Source organism: Ornithorhynchus anatinus, chromosome X4, assembly GCF_004115215.2.
Source record: "Ornithorhynchus anatinus isolate Pmale09 chromosome X4, mOrnAna1.pri.v4, whole genome shotgun sequence".
NCBI lineage: Eukaryota > Metazoa > Chordata > Mammalia > Monotremata > Ornithorhynchidae > Ornithorhynchus > Ornithorhynchus anatinus.
In genome coordinates, this window is record NC_041752.1 from 2,787,678 (window position 1) to 2,806,587 (window position 18,910).

Consider the following 18,910-nt stretch of genomic DNA (forward strand, 5'->3'; position numbering starts at 1 on the left):
GTCAGAGGTCATGGGTTCGAATTCCTGCTCTGCCACTTGTCAGCTGTGTGAGTGTGGGCAAGTCACTTCACTTCTCGGCGCCTCAGTTACCTCAGCTGTAAAATGGGGATTCACTGTGAGCCTCATGGGGGACAACCTGATGACCTTGTATCTACCCCAGCGCTTAGAACAGTGCTCTGCACATAGTAAGCGCTTAACAAATATCGGCATTATTATCCGTCATTAGACAGTAAGCCCGTCAAAGGGCAGGGACTGTCTCTATCTGTTACCGATCTGGCCATTCCAAGCGCTTAGTACAGTGCTCCGCACATAGTAAGCGCTCAATAAATACTACTGAATGATTGGATCCTAATCCCGGCTCCTCCACCTGCCTGCTGCGGGACCTTGGGCGGGTCGTTTCGCTTCTCTGGGCCTCAGTTTACTCGGCTGCAGGATGGGGATTCAATCCCTGTTCTCCCTCCTACTGGGAAGCAGCGCAGCTCAGTGGAAAGAGGCCGGGCTTGGGAGTCAGAGGTCTTGGGTTCTAATCCCGGCTCCGCCGCTTGTCAGCTGGGTGACTTTGGGCGAGTCACTTCACTTCTCGGTGCCTCGGTTACCTCATCTGGAAAATGGGGATTAAGACCGTGAGCCCTAGGTGGGACAACCTGATCACCCTGTATCTGCTCCAGCGCTTAGAACAGTGCTTTGCACATAGTAAGCGCTTAAATACCATCATTATTCTTATTATTACTTGGACGGCAAGTCCCACAGGGGCCGGGGACCGTGTCCCACCTGATGAACTTGTATCTATCCCGGGGTGGAACATGTAGTGAGCGCTTGAACGAATACCCCTGAAAGGGGGGGGGGAAAAAAGGAAAAATAAAGAAGGAATTGCTCATTTCTGTGGCCGGGACAAGCTTTTAAGCGCTTGCCCTGTCATTAACTCACCACCTGTTTCAGGCACCGGCCACCCCCAGCCAAAACTGTAGTTTTGGGAATTTATTTTAGGGGATGTACTGTTCTACTCCAAGGCCACCCTTTCTTGGCACTCCAGGAGTACTGCGCACAGTTTAGTGGACGCGCTCATTCATTTGCATTTACTGAGCGCTTACTACGCACAGAGCGCTGTACTAACTGTTGGGAGAGCCCAATACAACAGTAAGCAGACACATTCCCTGCTCACCATTCATTCATTCATTCAATAGTATTTATTGAGCACTTACTATGTGCAGAGCACTGTACTAAGCGCTTGGAATGGACAAATCGGTAACAGATAGAGACAGTCCCTGCCCTTTGACGGGCTTACGGTTTAATCGGGGGACCATGAACCTACAGTCTAGAAGGGAAATCTGAAAAAACTCCCATCATCTCATCAATGGTATTTATCGAGTGCTTACTATGTGCAGAGCACTGTACTGAGCGCTTGGAAGAGCACGATACAACGGCGTTGCGGGACACGATACCTGTCCACAAGTGTCCAAATTCATAATAATAATAATAATGGTATCTGTTAAGCGCTTACTATGTGCCAAACACTGCTCTGGGGTAGATACAAGGTCAGCAGGTTGTCCCGCGAAGGGCTCACAGTCTTAATCCCCATTTTACAGATGAGGTAATTTGAGGCACAGAAGTTAAGAGACTTTCCCAAAGTCACAAAGTGGGTACGTGGGGGAGCCGGGATTAGAACCCACGACCTCTGACTCCCAAGCCCGTGCTCCTTCCATTAAGCCACGCTGCTTCTGCTTCATAGAAGCACAGTCCAAATATGCCAGTCCCTCTAGGCTCGTCTTGGGCAGGGAATGTATCCGTCTACTGTTCTACAGCAGCGTGGCTGAGTGGAAAGAGCCTGGGCTTCGGAGTCAGAGGTCATGGGTTCGACTCCCGGCTCTGCCACTTCTCAGCTGTGTGACTCTGGGCGAGTCACTTCACTTCTCTGTGCCTCAGTGACCTCATCTGTAAAATGGGGATTAACTGAGCCTCACGTGGGACAACCTGATTACCCTGTATCTCCCCCAGCGCTTAGAACAGTGCTCTGCACATAGTAAGCGCTTAACAAATACCAACATTATTATTATTATTTCTGTCCTCTCCCAAGTGCTTAGTACAGTGCTCTGCACACAGTAAGCGCTCAACAAATACGACTGAACGAATGAATGAGTTGCCAGAGGAGCATTAAGGAACCTGAGTGGTCCATCCCTAGGCATTATTCGTTCATTCACTCAATTGTATTTATTGAGCGCTTACTATGTGCAGAGTACTGTACTAAGCCCTTGGGAGAGTTTAATACAACAATAAACAGAAATATTACCTGATTAGGACGAATGTCAAGGAATGACACCCTCTCACAGTTGCTCCTGGTTTGACAGTGAGCAGGGAAAGTGTCTTCCCAATTCTGTTATCCTGCACTGCCCCAAACGCTTAGTACAGTGCTCCGCACACAGTAAGCGCTCAACAGATATCACTGTTTGATTGCCCCCCCGGCATCTCTTACTTCCTTATGGATGGGGTTGAAGATGTGCCCGGCACGTTTCGAGTAACGGAGGAACTTGCTCTATTTGTTAAAACCGGTTCTGTGCAGAACTGCTAAGTATTCCGCGGCGGAATGGCTGTATGGAATTATCGGCTGACTCTAACATCCCAAATTAGCCACGCTTGAAAGTAAACAATGGAAAAATCAGGCTCATTGGAGTATCCGTGGCCCGAAGATCCACTGTGGGTGGTTCGACTTTGAAAACTGGGTCGCAGACAGTTAGGGAAAGCTTCGAAATCACAAGAGGGACTTTTCTGGGTGTCCGGGCGCCCTGCTGAGTAAAGGGCAGTAATTGGTGAAAGGTCAAAGCTTTGAAAATTCTGGGCCTCACCCATGCTTTTGCTTACGAAATACTTACTAAATCCTCCTGGACGATGTGATTCATTTCAAGTCAGTCTGACAACAACTGAACTTTTCTTTTTTCGGTCAGTCACGCAACAACTAGCAAAAATACTGGTTTTTAGGAAGCAGCGCGACCTAGTGGGAAGAGCACGGTCTGGGAGCCAGAGGACCTGGGTTCCAGTCCCGGCTCCGCCACCTGCCTGCTGAGTGACCTTGGGCAAGTCACTTCAGTTGCCTGGGCTTCGGTTTCCTCAACTGCAAAAGGGGGATTTGCTACTTGTTCTTCCCCCTTCTTAGACTGTGAGCCCCACGTGGGACAGGAACTGTACCCAATCTGATTAACTTGTATCTACCCAGCACTTAGACTAGTGCCTGATACCTACTAAACACCAACAGTGCCGTTAAAAACAAATCAAATGTATACTTACCACCTGCTGCGCTTATCAAACAAACAGGAGGAATTAACACCGTACGGTCCGGCTACTAATCAACTCCTCTCAAGAACTGCCCGATCCAATTATCGGATATCCACTCCAGTGCTCAGTACAGGGCTCGGCACATAGTAAGCGCTTACCAAATACCATAAAAAAAGAATTCTTTTTTTTTTTAAGGTCAGTTTTTCAAACACCCACGTTGCTACAGGAATACGGAGAAGAGGCAAGCACTGCAAACTAACATTATACAATCTAGCTACTAATCAACTCCTCGTGAGAACTGTCTGATCTGATCATCTGGTATCTACTCCAGAGCTCGGGACGGTGCTCGGCACAGGGTGAGTGCTTACCAGACGCCATTTTATAAACAGAGAGAATAGAATTCTTTTTCTTTAAGGTTGGCTTTTCAAGTTGGGTAGGGAATACAGAGAAGAGGTGACCACCGGAAACGAACAAGCCCCGTGGAATGAAGAAAACCGAATTTCCTCCTCACCTCTGTCTGCAAGATGGCGGCTCTCTGCTCCTTGGCTGTCAGGGACTCCTTCAACACCTCGATGTGCTGCTTGCTGTCCGAGAATTGGTTGGTGAGGGTCTCCAGCTTCGTCTGGAGGGCCAACAGCTCGGTGTCCTTTCGCGACAGCTCCTGCTTCACCTGGCCAATCTGGGGGGACACATCAAAATCCGTGAGGTGGCAGTGGCCATTTTGGATCGGAGGTCTTCCTGGGGCTGGCCACGAGTCGGGGGATCTGAATGCAGCTTTTTTTGATTTTATTCGCCTCCCCCAGGAAGCAGTCTTTTATGCCCTCTGTGCCTCAACGGAGCACACCCGGAGGGGAACGAACACTCTCTGGCTTATTCCCCACACAGCCAATTGTCTATTTTGCGATGCCCAGCGGGGCAGAGAGCTACAATTTCCTAACCCAAAGGCAGTAGGCTCCCGGAGGAAAGGGAAGGAACTCTCACCTTTACTGCCCAAGTGGACGGACGGACTTTAGTGAGCAACGAAACCCCACTACGGAGGATAAAACAGGCCTGGCCTTCTCCCATGCCAATGGACTCGGTTCACATTGGCAGTACAGTGAGGCAAAATGCAGGTTACTGAGGCCCATAAAGTGAGCCGTGAAAGGCCTCAAATTCTGCTCTTTTAGCCACAGTAGCCTAGGCTCTTTATTTTACTTTCCAATTTCTCCCCGAACTCGTCTTTTAGGTTGTTTTGGGGTTCCTTCTCATTCTATCTTCCTCTCATGTGCTCACCACCAGCCCCCACCAGCCCCCAGCCCCCTCATCATTCCTAGATTCTAAGTCCCCCGAGGGCCAGGGATTCTGCCTTTTTCTCACCCGTGTACTCATTCCTACAGCTTATTACGGTGCTTGGCACCCGGTAAACGCTCAGTGTATACGCTCGCTGCAAAGAACGAAACAAAGGGCCTGCCTTTTTCGCTCACTGGAAGTGACCGTGTTAAGAGAATTTCAAATCTCCTCAGGTCGTTGTTGCTTTCAGAAGTGGCTAGGGAACCAATGAAAGCCGTGCGTCGACTCCCTCAGCCTGGCCACGTTGGGACAGGGACCGGCCTTCGTCTTGGGAGCCAGAGTCCGCCAAAGCTGAGGCAGCTGAGGGAAGACGGCGTCCGATAAAGTCCCGCCGCCCATGGCAGCCCGGGGCCTGACTGGCATCCCTGAGACGCCAAAGATTGGAAGGCTGTTATTTAATCACTCAATCGTATTTATCGAGCGCTTCCCGTGTGCAGGGCACTTTCCTAAGCACTTGGGAGAGTACGATAGAACGGAGTTGGTAGACACGTTCCCAGCTCTCAGGGAGCTTACAGTTCAGGGGTGTAATGAAACTCAAATATTAGGAAGAAAGCTCTGGAATGGGTCGTCTCACCCATTTCTCTAAAATAGCGCTCCCGATATTATTTTGTTGTCGCTTTGAGATTTCCGCAGACCCCTCCTCGCCTCTTTGGGTTGCGTAACGGGATAATTCGGCCAAATAGGCTAGGGAGACCGCTAAGGATCGATAGAACTTTTGAAAGGGGACAGGTTCTCCATCTCGTATTTGTGGTGAATTTCACGAGGCTCTTTTTCAGTGCATTTCTAAGAGTGAAACCCTCCCAGCAAGAATTGGAGAGGCCCTAACGCTCTCCCTTTGTGCCAGACGGTAGAAAAAGAAGGACTACAAAGCAGTTCCTTCAGCTTCCAAGTGAGATCAAGGTTTGGGGACGTGAGTCACTGAGAAAAAGAGAATTCGGTTTCTAAATTATTATTTTTTTTGAAGTTCCGTACTTGAATGATTTATATAGAGATACTAGAGGGAGAACCTGTCCCCTTTCAAAAGTTCTATCGATCCTTAGCGGTCTCCCTAGCCTATTTGGCCGAATTATCCCATTACGCAACCCAAAGAGCCGAGGAGGGGTCTGCGGAAATCTCCAAGCGACAACAAAATAATATCGGGAAGCACTATTTCAGAGAAATGCTAGACCGTAGCATTAAACTCAAATTCAATCCTTTGCTTCAACTGAAAACGTACTTCCTCTGGGGGTTTTTAATGGCTGAAATTCCTCCCTAAGGAGAGCAGAGTTTCACTACCAGAAAAACGAAGGCACTCGCAAATGCTTCCTCCATCCCAGCCAGGAGACGAGTCTTGGGAACTACCACCGTCTCGGCACGGGGATTTGCCTTGGCTGCACGGGCCTGGGAGTCAGGAGGACCCGGGTTCTAATTCCCGTCCTACCCCACGTCTGCTGTGGGACCTCGAGCGAGTCACTTAGCATCGCTGCGCCTCGGTTACCTCATCTGGAAAATGGGGGTTAAAACTGTGAGCCCTACATGGGACAGGGACTGTGTCCAATCCGATTACCTTGTGTCCGCCCCAGTGTTTTGTTCAGTGCTTGGCACGTGGTAAGGACTTAACAAATACTACAATTAGTATTACAGTTAGGGCTTGTGGACTGACAGAGATTCGTGAGCCCTTTCTAAGTTTCTGCTGCACCTCCCCACAGGAGGTTGGAGTTGAAGGAACCACTTTGTGCCGTCAAGAAAACACTCGCCCAAGCCACGGTGATGGTTCAAAAACACCCTAGAGGAAAGAACACGGGCCTGGGAGTCAGCGGGCATGGGTTCTAATCCTGGCTCGGCCATTTGCCTGCCGGGTATCCTTGGGCAAGTCGTTTCTCTGGGCCTCAAATGGGGATTCAATTAGTTCTCCCTCCTACTAAGTCCCACATGGGACAGAGACTGTGTCCGACCGGATTAACTTGGATCCACCCCACCGCTTAACACGGCGTGTGACCCGTAGCAAGCGCTTAACCAATACCGCAATAATAGTCATCACAATAATAACAACCATCACAACATCCACCCTGCACGGTTTTGACAGCTGATGGACGGAGAGAACCCCGCAAAGCCCTGAAGGATCCAGAATCCGGGTTCAGACAGCCGGAAGGGGGGCATCAAGCTACTAGAAAAAGGGGGAGCGGGAAACAGAGTTCGAGGTGCCCGTCCTGGACCAACGGAGAGAATTTCACCCCACTCCGGAGGGGCACCGGAGGATCCTCCGAACTCGCTTCCGACAGGGGCCGAGAGGAGTCAGTGGACAGAGACAGAGTGCGGCGGGCTGGTTAGTGGTGGTGAGGGGGAAAAAGCCTTCCAGGAGAGAAGTGGGGAAAAGTGAGCCATCCAGAAAGCCAAGAGCTAAGCAGATCTCCGCTGAGGAGTCAGAGCACCCAGGGAGACGGATCTTACGGCGATGACCTCAGTCTGGAGACCGGCTGCTCTGCTTTTCAGTTCCTCCCCTTGGGCCTCTTTGGTGCTTAGCTCTTCCTTCAGCTGCTCTACCTGTCACGACACGGGTTTTTCTTTTTCGTTTCGGGCATCGGCTCGCAGCTTCGGATTCACCACTTCGAACCGGCGCCGAGGGGCGGGGGCCAATAGCGACGGGTCACAGAGCGCAGTCAGGGCTGCCCCTTCACTCCCTCCTCCCGCCAGGTGGCCTTGACGAAGGACTCATTTTTTTTTCCTTTTAAATGGTATTTGTTAAGCACTCACTAGGTGCCAGGCACTGTACTAAGCGCTGGGGTAGAAACAAGCTCGACAGGTGGGACGCAGTCCCGGGCCCACAGAGGGCTCACGGTCTTAATCCCCATTTTACAGATGAGGTAACTGAGGCACAGAGAAGTGAGGCGACTTGCTCAGTCGGATTTACTGAGCGCTTACTGTGTGCAGACCACTGCACTAAGCACTTAGGAGGGTACAGTATGACGACATAACAGATATTCCCTGCCCACAATGAGCTTTCAGCCTAGAGGACCAGAGAACGAGCGCATGTCACTCTGGTCAATCAGTTATTGAGCACCTACTGTGTGCAGAGCACTGTACTAAGCGCCTGGGAGAGTTTACAGTCCAGAGATCCAGGCAACAACCTCCCCGGTGGCCGAGGTAACTTCCGAGGGGCTGGAAGCTGGATGCAGACCGGCCCCTGGAGCGGGAACGGGGTTCAACCAGAGAGAGGTGGCGGGGCCTTGTGGCGAGCGCACCGGCCTGGGAGTCAGAGGATCTGGGTTCTAGGCCTGGCTCCGCCAGTTGCCCGCCGGTTGACCTTGGACGAGTCACCTCACACCTCTGAGTCTCGGTCTCCTTATCTGCAAAATGGGGATTCCATCCCTGTTCTCCCTCCCACTCAGGCGGTGAGCCCCATGTGGGACAGGGACCGGGTCCAACCTGATGATCTTGTATCTCTCCCAGCTGTTAATACAGTGCTTCGCACGTAGTAAAACGCTTAATTTATACCACATGTATTAGTGTTTTCTGTGCCTCGGTCTCCTCAACCATAAATCGGGGATACCATACCCGCTCTCCTTCCCCCGGCCAAACGGGAGCCCCATACGAGACAGAGGCCATGCCCAACTTGATTATCTATCCCAACGCTTAGTAGAGTTGAGAAGCAGTGAGGCCCAGTGGATAGAGCAGGGGCCTGGGAGTCAGAAGGACCTGGGTTCTAATCCCGGCTCCGCCACCTGTCTGCTGTGTGACCTTGGGCCAGTCACTTCACTTCTCTGGGCCCCAGTCCCCTCATCTGTAAAATGGGAATGTAAAATCCCAAGACTGTGTCCAACCCGATCTGTTTATATGCCCACCTAGCGTTTAGTAGAGTGCCTGGCACGTAGTAAGCGCTTAACAGAAAACACAATTATTATTATGATTCTCCTGACGGTGCTCGGCACAAAATAGGGGCTGAACGAGTCCCACGGGCTCAGGGGGCCGGACGCGATTCCCATCGCGCCTCCTCGCCCCGCCGGCTGAGGGTCCCCAACATCCCTCCCCGCCCCCGGCTCCCGGTGACCCCCGCCCGTCACCTTGTTCTTCATGAACTTGGAGTGGCTGCGGTACACCTCCATCTGCTTCATCTCCTCCTCCCGCTCCTCGGTGCTCAGGGCCCCGTTAGACTTCAACATCTGGATCTCCTCCTCCAGGTCCCGCAGCCCACGCTCCATGGACGAAATTTTGGAGTCCTGGAGACAAGAGGGGTAAAAAAAAAAGTAATCCATAAAATAGACAGACGATTGCAAGGCACTGCAACCGGGGGCACCCCAGCGGATGAGCCGGGGGGAGTCCCTTAAACGCCGGGGAGCCGGGTTCTAATCCTGGCTCGGCACCTTGTCCGCTGTGTGACCTTGGGGAGGTCACTTCGCTACTCGGAGCCTCAGTTCCCTCATCTTTCAAATGCGGATGAAGACTGTGAGCCCCATGTGGGACAGGGACTGTCTGCAACTTGATTAGGTTGTCTCTTCCCCAGCGCTTACAACAGTGCTTGGCACCTAGAAAACACTTCGCTTCACAAGTACCATCGTTACTGATTATTATTTAGATTGCGGGGCCCCTGTGGGACAGGGATCATGTCCAACCTAATTACCTCGTATCTACCCCAGAGCTTAGAATAATGAATGGCACATAGTAGGCACTTCTCAAAAGCATAGTTGTTATTATTGTGCACATATGAGTTCTGCACATGAGCCCCCCCCAGAAGCCTGGACTTTTCCGCTCCCGCGCTCGCTCACCTTCATCTCGATGACGGTCTGGAGGGCTTTGGTCTTGGCAGAGTCGGGGGCATTCTCAAAGCGACGGTGCAGCTCCTGTCCAAGAGAAGGAGAGGGACAGGCGAGGTCAAACTCGGGTTTCCGCGCTTCCACCGAGGCCTTCTGGAACCCCAGGCCCCCCCAGGGAGTCCGTCAGTCGGGCGATGGTATTTATCGAGTGCTTGCTGTGTGCAGAGCACTGTACTGAGCGCTTGGGCGAGTCCGAGAGAACAAGAGAACGGACACGTTCCCCGCTTTACGACGAGCTTACAGTTTAGAGTCGGCCGGGGGAAACTCCCACAATCAGCTCAACGTGATATATCTGTCTATATATCTGTATATATCTTCATTACTTATTTATTTTGTTAATGAGATGTACATCACCTTGATTCTATCTATTTGCTATTGTTTTAATGAGATGTTCTTCCCCTTGATTCTATTTATTGCCATTGTTCTTGTCTGTCTCCCCTGATTAGACTGTAAACCCGTCAAAGGGCAGGGACCGTCTCTATATGTTACCGATTTGTCCATTCCAAGCGCTTAGTACAGTGCTCTGCACATAGGAAGCGCTCAATAAATACTATTGAATGAGTAATATGCCCAGCCCAGAAGCGTTTCCTCCCAGCTCCCCCTTTCCCTCGAATCGGTCCCGAAAGCGAGCCCGCCGGCTAACCCGGGCCGAAGCCGCCGGCGGCATCGCTGCCATCCCCCGCTCCCCGGACCAACTTCCTCAAGAGTCCAAAAGCCGGGGGGCGACTTCGTCGTCCGCCAGAGGCCGGGTGGGTGGGCGGGGTCGGGGAGGCTTCCTTCACCGGGAGAGGACCAGACGGGAGGAGCGACCAGCACCGGGGGCAGGGGGAACGGAGGGAGAAGCGCCGAAAGGCGAGCCTCTAAGTGAACGGGCTTCCGTCCGGAGTCTCCGTTCCCAGAGCTGCACCCGCCTGGTTACCGATGACGAAGTGCTCCATCCCTTGGGGGTGAAGGGAGGAAGAGAGGGATAGAGGGAGGGAGAGAGGGGGAGAGGAAGGGATAGAGAGAGAAAGAGAGGAAGGGGGAGAGACAGGAAGGGAGAGAAGGAAAGAGGAAGAGAAGGACGGAGAGAGGAAAGGAGGGAGGAAGTGGAAGGACAGGGCCAGGTCGTGCAGTGGCTTGTGCCAGGCGGGGGCATCTAGGAGTGCCTTGTTCTTGTCTCGGGAAGCGGGCCGACGCCACTCTGTCGGCGCGAGCTGGGGAGGGAGGAGGAATAGAGCTCTTTCCGGAGGCTGGCCGGGCTGACTCTTTCTAGATTTTCCATGCTGGAACAGGCCGGGGTGCAAGGCGGTGGGGGGCGGGGGGGGGGGGGGGGCCCCGCTGCATCCCCCCGTGGTTCCGGGGAAACAGCTGGGAGATTCGGATATCCCCGGTTCCGCCATCTCTTTCTGGGGTGTTCAATCAAGCTGGTAGACAATGGGGGCAGATGGCCAGATTGGACAGCTATTAATCCCTCTGATAGTTGTTAAATGTGCCCAGACTGATTAACTTAGATCTATCCCTTCTTTTTCTTCTTCTTTCTCTCTTTATGATATTTGTTAAGCGCTTATCATATGCCAGGCACGGTACTGGCGCTTAGAACAGTGCTGGACAAGCAGTAGGCGCTTAAGACAACAACGATGATACAAATATTTACTCTGCACCAAACGCTGTGCTAAACGCTGGGGTGGGTAATAATAATAAGGATAACTGTGGTATTTGTGAAACGCGGACTATGTACTAAGGACTGGGGTAGATCAAAACGATCAGGTCCCAGAGTCTAAGAAGGTGAGAGAACAGGCACTGAATGTCCATTCCTAGAGGAGATCACCGAGGCCCAGGGAAGCGAAGTGACTAGTCCGAGGTCACACAGCAGACGAGTGGCAGAGCCGGGATTAGAACCCCAGTCCTCTGACCCCCCAGGCCTCCCCCGGGGGTCAGAAATGAACAAACGCTGACCCCCGGGAACCACTGGGCAGAGCAGCCCAGACTGTGGGGGACGCGGAGGGGTCGGGGGAGAACGGAGACCCAAGACTTGCCCTCTTTCCACTAGGCCAACTGCTTCGGCTAAAACGAGCAGCACCTTAATATAGCGCTCTGCAAACAGTAAGCACTCAATAAATACCACCAATTGATTGATCGGAGGGGTAGGTAGTGACAAATGCACGCATCTACATTCACACGTTTCCTGGAGAGAGGCAACGTGGCCTAAAGGAACTAGTACAGGCCTGGGAGTCACAAGGTCCTGGGTTCTAATCCCAACTCTTCCGCTTGTCTGCTGGGGACGCTGGGCAAGTCGCTTCACACCCCTGTGCCTCGGTGACCTCCTCTAAGAACGGGGATCACGACCGCGAGCCCCTCGTGGGACACGGACTGCGTCCGATCTGATCAGCTTGTATCTACCCCGGTGCTTAATCCTGTTCCTGGCATAATAATAATAATAATGTTGGTATTTGTTAAGCGCTTACTATGTGCAGAGCACTGTTCTAAGCGCTGGGGTAGGTACAGGGTCATCAGGTCGTCCCACGTGAGGCTCACAGGTAATCTCCATTTTACAGACGAGGTAACTGAGGCCCAGAGAAGTGAAGTGACTCGCCCACAGTCACACGGCTGACGAGTGGCAGAGCCGGGAGTCGAACTCATGACCTCCGACTCCGAAGCCCGGGCTCTTTCCACTGAGCCACAGATATCACACTTATCGTTTATTCTGTTAATGAGACGTACATCCCCTTGATTCTATTCATTTGCTATTGTTTTAATGAGGCGTTCATCCCCTTGATTCTATTTATCGCCATCGTTCTCGTCCGTCCGTCTCCCCCGATCAGACCGTGCGCCCGTCAAAGGGCAGGGACCGTCTCTATCCGTTACCGATTTGTCCATTCCGAGCGCTTAGTACAGTGCTCTGCACATAGGAAGCGCTCCATAAATACTATTGAATGAATGAATGGCGGATCATACGCTCAGTGCTTAGTACAGCGCCCGGCACTTAGTAAGCGCTTAACAAACACCATTAAAAGAAAAAGCTACAGCTTTGGAACTGGACTGTGGGCTGTGGATAGGATCGGATCGAGTCTGCTGGCAAAAGCTGATTTCCGAGGAAGGACCCCCTCGAGGTATCCGCTGGGGCAGCCGATTTTCTCTGACAGCCGTCCGCTCAAATCCCAGTCATAACTCCCCGGGGGGTCAGAAATGGATGAACAAATGCTGACCCCCGGGAACCACCGGGCAGAGCAGCCCAGACCGTGGGGGAACGCGGAGGGGGTCGGGGGAGAAGGAGACCGAAGACTCGGTCGGAGCCCCCGAGACTCCCGCGGGCCGTCACCCGCTACGTTCTTGTCAGGTACCGACGGCTTCCCAGAATCGGAGTAAGGTTAGGGCCTGGGAGTCAGAAGGACCCGGGTTAATAATGTCGCTATCTGTTGAGCGCTTACTATGTGCAGAGCACCGTTCTAAGCGCTGGGTTCTGATAGAGGGTCATCAGGTCGTCCCACGTGAGGCTCACAGTTAATCCCCATTTTACAGATGAGGGAACTGAGGCACGGAGAAGTGAAGTGACTCGCCCACGGTCCCACAGCTGACAAATGGCAGGGCAGGGATTCGAACCCACGAGCACCCGGCTCCGCCGCCGTCTGCTGGGTGACCTCGGGCAAGTCGCTTCACTTCCCTGGGCCTCGGCTCCCTCGTCTGCAAAACGGAGGCCGAGACCGGGGCCCCTACGTGGGACACGGACCGTGTCCGACCCGATTAGCTTGTATAGGCCCCAGCGCTCGAAACGGTGCCTGGCACGTAGCAGGTGCCTAACGAAGACCGTGAAAAAAAAGAGAGCATCAGCTTTCCACAATACAATCAGTTGGCTACTTCAAGAAATGTCCTCGGGGGCCTCAGAGATAGCGAGGAATACAAACAGAGAAGCAGCATGGCTCCGGTGGAAAGAGCACGGATTTGGGAGGCGGGGGTCATGAGTTCTAATCCCGGCTCTGCCGCTTGGCAGCCGTGTGACCCTGGGCAAGTCATTTAGCTTCTCCGTGCCTCTGTCACCTCATCCGTAAAATGGGGATGAAGACTGTGAGCCCTATGTGGGACGACCCGATTACCTTGCATCTCCCCCGGCGCTCAGAACAGTGCTCGGCACATAGTAAGCGCTTAACAAATACCAATATCATCATTATTATTCTTTCCATCACGGAAGAATGACAGGAGAACAGGAAGGTCTTCAGAGCCTCTGTCTCCCTGTATCTTCCACCTCTTTTGGCTACCACCCATGGACTTTTGAGTCGCCCGCGAACCCCGTTTGAGAAATAATAACAATAATTGATAACTGGGGCATCTGGCGAGGGATGGGAAGCAGTCTACAGACGGTTAAGAAACAGCCAGCAAAATGATGCTTCTCTTGGCAATAATAACGATGATCTTCACAACTGTGGGATCTCTCTTAAGCGCTTACTATGGGCCAAGCAACTTACTAAGCACTGAGGTAGACAAGCTAATCCAGTCAGACACGGGTCCCGGCCCCACGCAACAGCCCACGGAAGCGGAAGAATAGGTTTTAATATTATTATGATTAACGTTATTATTTTAATAATATGATGTTTAGAAGGCGGCATACGGCGGGTGCGACTTTATGTCCATAATAAATTTACGTCCATAATAATAGAGAAGCAGCGTGGCTCAGTGGAAAGAGCCCGGGCTTTGGAGTCAGAGGTCATGGGTTCGAATCCCGGCTCGGCCACTTGTCAGCTGTGTGACTGCGGGCGAGTCACTTCACTTCTCGGTGCCTCAGTTACCTCATCTGTAAAATGGGGAGTAAGACGGTGAGCCCCACGTGGGACAACCTGATTCCCCTGTGTCCACCCCAGAGCTTAGAACAGTGCTCGGCGCATAGTAGGCGCTTAGCAAATACCAACATTATTACCATCATTATTAATAACGACGGTGGCGATTGTTAAGTTCTTCCACCGTGCCAAGCCCTGCCCTGAGCTGTGAGGTAGGTACGAGGTAATGAAGACCCCCACGGGGCTCACGGCAGGAGGGAGGACAGGTCTGAATCCCCATCTGGCGGGGGGGGGGAACTGAGGCACGGGGCAGTTGAGAAGCAGCGTGGCTCAGTGGAAAGAGCCCGGGCTTGGGAGTCAGAGGTCATGGGTTCGATTCCCAGCTCTGCCACTTGTCAGCTGGGTGACTGTGGGCGAGTCACTTCACTTCTCTGGGCCTCGGTGACCTCATCTGGAAAATGGGGATGAAGACTGTGAACCTCACGTGGGACGACCTGATTACCCTCTATCTCCCCCGGTGCTTAGAACAGTGCTCTGTACATAGTAAGCGCTTAACAAATACCAACATTATTATTACTATATTAAGCGACATGACCAAGGTCACACAGCCGGGACTACTTACCGGCCAGTCGCGGAAGCCACTGGGCTGGTTGAGGGCTGTTTTGTGGGGAGCAGAGGGGGTTTGTTGTTCTGCTCAGGGCCACCGAGGCCTCTGCGTGATCTACCAGTAACAGTGACGTTTATTAAACTCTTACTAGAGGCCTGCTTTTTTCAGGTATCTGTTAAGCGTTTACTACGTGCCAAGCACTGCAGATACAAGCAAATCGCGTTGGACGCAGTCCATGTCCCCCCGGGGGCTCGCAGGGCTTCGCGGAAAGAGCCCGGGCTTGGGAGTCAGAGGACGGAGGTTCTGATCTCGTGTGACCCTGGGCAAGCCACTTGACTTCTCTGGGCCTCAGTTACCTCATCAGGCAAATTGGGATGGACACAGTCCCTGTCCCACGTGGGGCTCACACACAATCTCGGTCCCCATTTTACCGCTGCGCTAAATGAGCCACAGAGAAGTTAAGCGAGTTGCCCAAGGTCACCCAGTATGCAAGTGGCGGAGCCGGGATTTGAAGCTTCTGATTCCCAGGCCCAAGCTCGACCCACCACGCCGTGCCGCTTCATCATCGTCGATGGTACTTATTGAACGCTCACTGTGTGCAAAGGCTCCAACGTCAGCTTTGGCCGAGAAAAGTATGAGGCCTAGTGGAAAGAACACGGGCCTGGCAGTCAGAAGGACCTCAAAGGACCTGGGCTCCAATTCCGGCTCCTCTACTCGTCCGCTGTGTGATCTTGGACCCGTCACGTCACTTCCCTGGTCCTCGGTTCCCTCATCTGTAAAATGGGGATTTCGACTGTGGGACAGGAACGGCTTATCTTGCAATAATAACGTTGGTATTCGTTAAACGCTTACTATGTGCAGAGCGCTGTTCTAAGCGCCGGGGGAGATAGAGGGTCATCAGGGCGTCCCACGTGAGGCTCGCAGTTCATCCCCATTTGACAGATGAGGGAACTGAGGCACAGAGAAGTGAAGCGACTCGCCCACAGTCACACAGCTGACAAGCTGCAGGGCCGGGAGTCGAACCCATGACCTCTGACTCCCAAGCCCAGGCTCTTTCCACTGAGCCACGCGTACCTACCCCAGTGCCGAGTACAGTGTCTGACACGTAGTAAGCGCTTAACCGGTACCACAATTATTAAGTGTCCGAGCCAGCATCAGAACCCAGATCCTCTGCCACCCAGACCCGATCTCTTTCCACTAGGCTTTCAGTGCTTCTCGACCGGATCCACCGATCCGATCCCTCGCCCTTACACTAAGCTTTATTCCCCAGCTCCCTTTGGCGCCGGGGCTTTTCAAATCTTTATCTCCCCTGGATCCTCTAGACGGGAACAATCTTTATATTCCGTGCGGGGCCTCGGCCCCAGACGGAACCACGTAATTACAAGGGAACACGACGAACGTCTCATAGAGAAACGGGAATCTGGCGCGTGCAAACTCACACGCGCGTCCCAGCCTTCCCGGCCGGGAGCGATCTCGGCGGCACGTCCCGAAGGGCCCTCAGGGGCTCGACACCCGCGGGACCCTTTCCAGCTCACGTCACCAGAGGAGGGTGCCCGGTGACGCCACGGCACACCGAGGAGGGTGGTGTGGGTGCCGGATCGCTCATTCGTTCATTCGAGAGCATTTACTGAGCGCTTACTATGCGCAGAGCACCGTACTAAGCGCTTGAAATGTACAATTTGGCAACAGATAGAGACAATCCCTGCACGCCGAGGGGCTTACAGTGTAACCGGGGGGAGACGGATGGACGAAAACAAGACAACTTAATCACGAGATTGTAAACTCGCCACGGGCGGGGTACGTCCGCTTTAAAGCACTCGGTCAGCTCGCCCTCTCCCACCTCATCTCGCTACTCTCCCGCTGCAAGCCAGTCTGCGCCAGTGCACTCAATGTCCCGGCTCTGCCACTTGTCGGCCGCGTGACTGTGGGCGAGTCGCTTCACTTCTCTGGGCCTCAGTGACCTCATCTGTCAAACGGGGATGAACTGGGAGCCTCACGTGGGACGACCCGATGACCCCGTATCTCCCCCGGCGCTTAGGACAGTGCTCTGCGCACAGTAGGCGCCGAACAAATACCAACATTATTATTATTACCTCCATTTCATCCGTCTGGCCACCCACCCCTCCCCCAGGCCCCGCCCCCGGCCTCTTCCTATCGCCTTCATAGCCTTCCCCAAGGCACATCTCCTCCAAGAGGCTTTTCCTGACAAAGCCCTCTTTCCTTTCCTTCTGCGTCGCCCTCCCTCTATTCATCCGCGCTCCCGTTATTTATTTATATATCCCTCTAGACTGTGAGCTCATTGTGCGCAGGGAACGTCCCTACCGCCTCTGCTGTATTGTCCCCTCCCAGATGCTTACTACGCTGCTCTGCACACGGTAAGCGCTCAATATTTACCACTGATCGATCAGTTGATCCCGCCTCCGTCGCTCCCCGGCCGCAAGCAGCTCGGCCTAGTGGATGGAGCCCGGGCCCGGGTTCTAATCCGGACTCTCCGCCGCTTGTCCGCTGTGTGTGACCTTGGGCCGGTCACTTCACTGGGCCTCAGTTCCCTCCTCTATAAAATGGGGATCAGCACCGTGAGCCTCGTGTGGCGCACGGACCGTGCCCGACTTGATTAGCCTGCATCTACCCCAGGGCTTAGTACGGGGCCCAGCACGTCGTAAGCGCCCAACAAATACCATTCGCCAGAAAAAAAGGATCGGACCTAACGGTACGGTCTCCCGAGGGGCCGGACAAGATGACCGCAGAAAACCCCGTCCACGCCTCTCCTCTCCCCGCGACCTGAAAGATACATTTGGCAGTACCCTACCTTCCTCCCAGGGACCTCAAGACCCTCCGCGGAAGGAGGGAGAGGAGATGGCGGGATTCGGAAAGAACCGGCTGACAGGAAGATTTGGGAACGGAACCGAACCCCCGCTTCTCCTTCGCTCCTCATTGGGGTGGGCCCGGTCCGGGCTGCCGCCGTGGGAGTGACGTGAACAACCTCTGACATTTCGAGAGGGAGGGAGTGAGTGTCAGGAGGAACCACTTGGGCGCCAGGAAGCGATCCGCTACCCCCTAAGCGGAGCTAACCTGACTCCCGCCGCCCGCGTTCCCTTTTTCGTTCTCGGGGGTCTGCACGTGAGGGGCGATGACACCCGGCGTCGGGAGACCTGAGGAGGCGTCCCGCTGGCCGGCCGGGGCCTTGGCCTTCTCTCTCTCCACCAGACGTGGCCGTATCCCTTTAAAAAAATATCTTCTTCCTGCGCCTCCGTGGCGGGGGATGCTTTTATCAAACTACCCTTTACAGCCAGCGACTGTTTCCATGGAAACCACAGGGCAACCATCCATTACCGCCGCCAAGGCTTCCCCGGCTCTCTCCTCCGCACAGGTAGCGGCTCGCTTTCCTCTGCTCGGTGGGACCGGGCTCCCGTGCTTCAGTCGGTCGGTCGTATGCACCGAGCGCTCACCGTGCTCCGAGCACTGTACTGAGCGCCTGGGAGAGGATGATACAACAATAAATAGGCACACCCCCGCTGCGCACCAGCGGCTCCTCTCGTGGAGAGGCGGAGGCGAGGGATCGGGGACAGACGCGGTCCGAGGGCAGGTGGCCCCGAGGGGCCGACTCCGGATGCGACCTTTGGACATCTGATATTCGCCCCATCCGGTCAGTCCGTCGGTCAGTCGTATTTACTGGGCACTTACCGGGTACAGAGCACTGGAACAAGCGCTTGGGAGAGTCCAATTAGGAGAATACAACCGACACAATCCCTGCCCAAAACGAGCTTATAGTCCAGAGGAGGAGACAGACATTACAGTAAAGAAACAAAACGGCAGAGAGGGACACGAGTGCCGTGGGGCTGGGAGGGGGGCGATGACTAAAAGGAGCAAGACGGGGGTGACGCAGAACGGGGTGGGAGAAGAGGAGAGGAGCCGACCAGGAGCTTAGGGTCTAGAGGGGGAGACCGACACTGAGGTGAAGAAATAAAACGACAGATGAGGACAACGGGTCTGGGAGTGAGGGGATAAATAAAGGGATCGAGTCAGGGTGACGCAGAAGGGAGTGGGAGAAGAGGAGAGGAGCCGTCTACAGTCTGGAGCGGGACACTGATATCGCTATAAAGAAATTAAATGACAGAGATGGACGTGAGCGCTGGGGGGATGAACACAGGGAGCTAGTCAAGGCA

The 18,910-nt window shown here is 53.6% G+C and overlaps 1 protein-coding gene across 11 annotated transcripts in view; it reads right to left on the reverse strand.

Moving 5' to 3' along the window:
* Positions 1–18,910, reverse strand: part of ERC1 (ELKS/RAB6-interacting/CAST family member 1) — a 255,436-nt gene that overhangs the window by 202,219 nt on the left and 34,307 nt on the right. For 6 of the 11 annotated variants that reach the window (XM_029054278.2, XM_029054277.2, XM_029054276.2 and 3 more), the window contains exons 4-7: positions 9,339–9,413; positions 8,637–8,792; positions 7,036–7,119; positions 3,779–3,946 (exon numbers count right to left, since the gene is read on the reverse strand). In XM_029054278.2, the coding sequence (XP_028910111.1) occupies positions 3,779–3,946; positions 7,036–7,119; positions 8,637–8,792; positions 9,339–9,413 (483 nt within the window). The remainder of the gene's footprint in view (positions 1–3,778; positions 3,947–7,035; positions 7,120–8,636; positions 8,793–9,338; positions 9,414–18,910) is intronic. The other 5 variants (XM_029054283.2, XM_029054280.2, XM_029054282.2 and 2 more) reach the window with 1 other exon arrangement.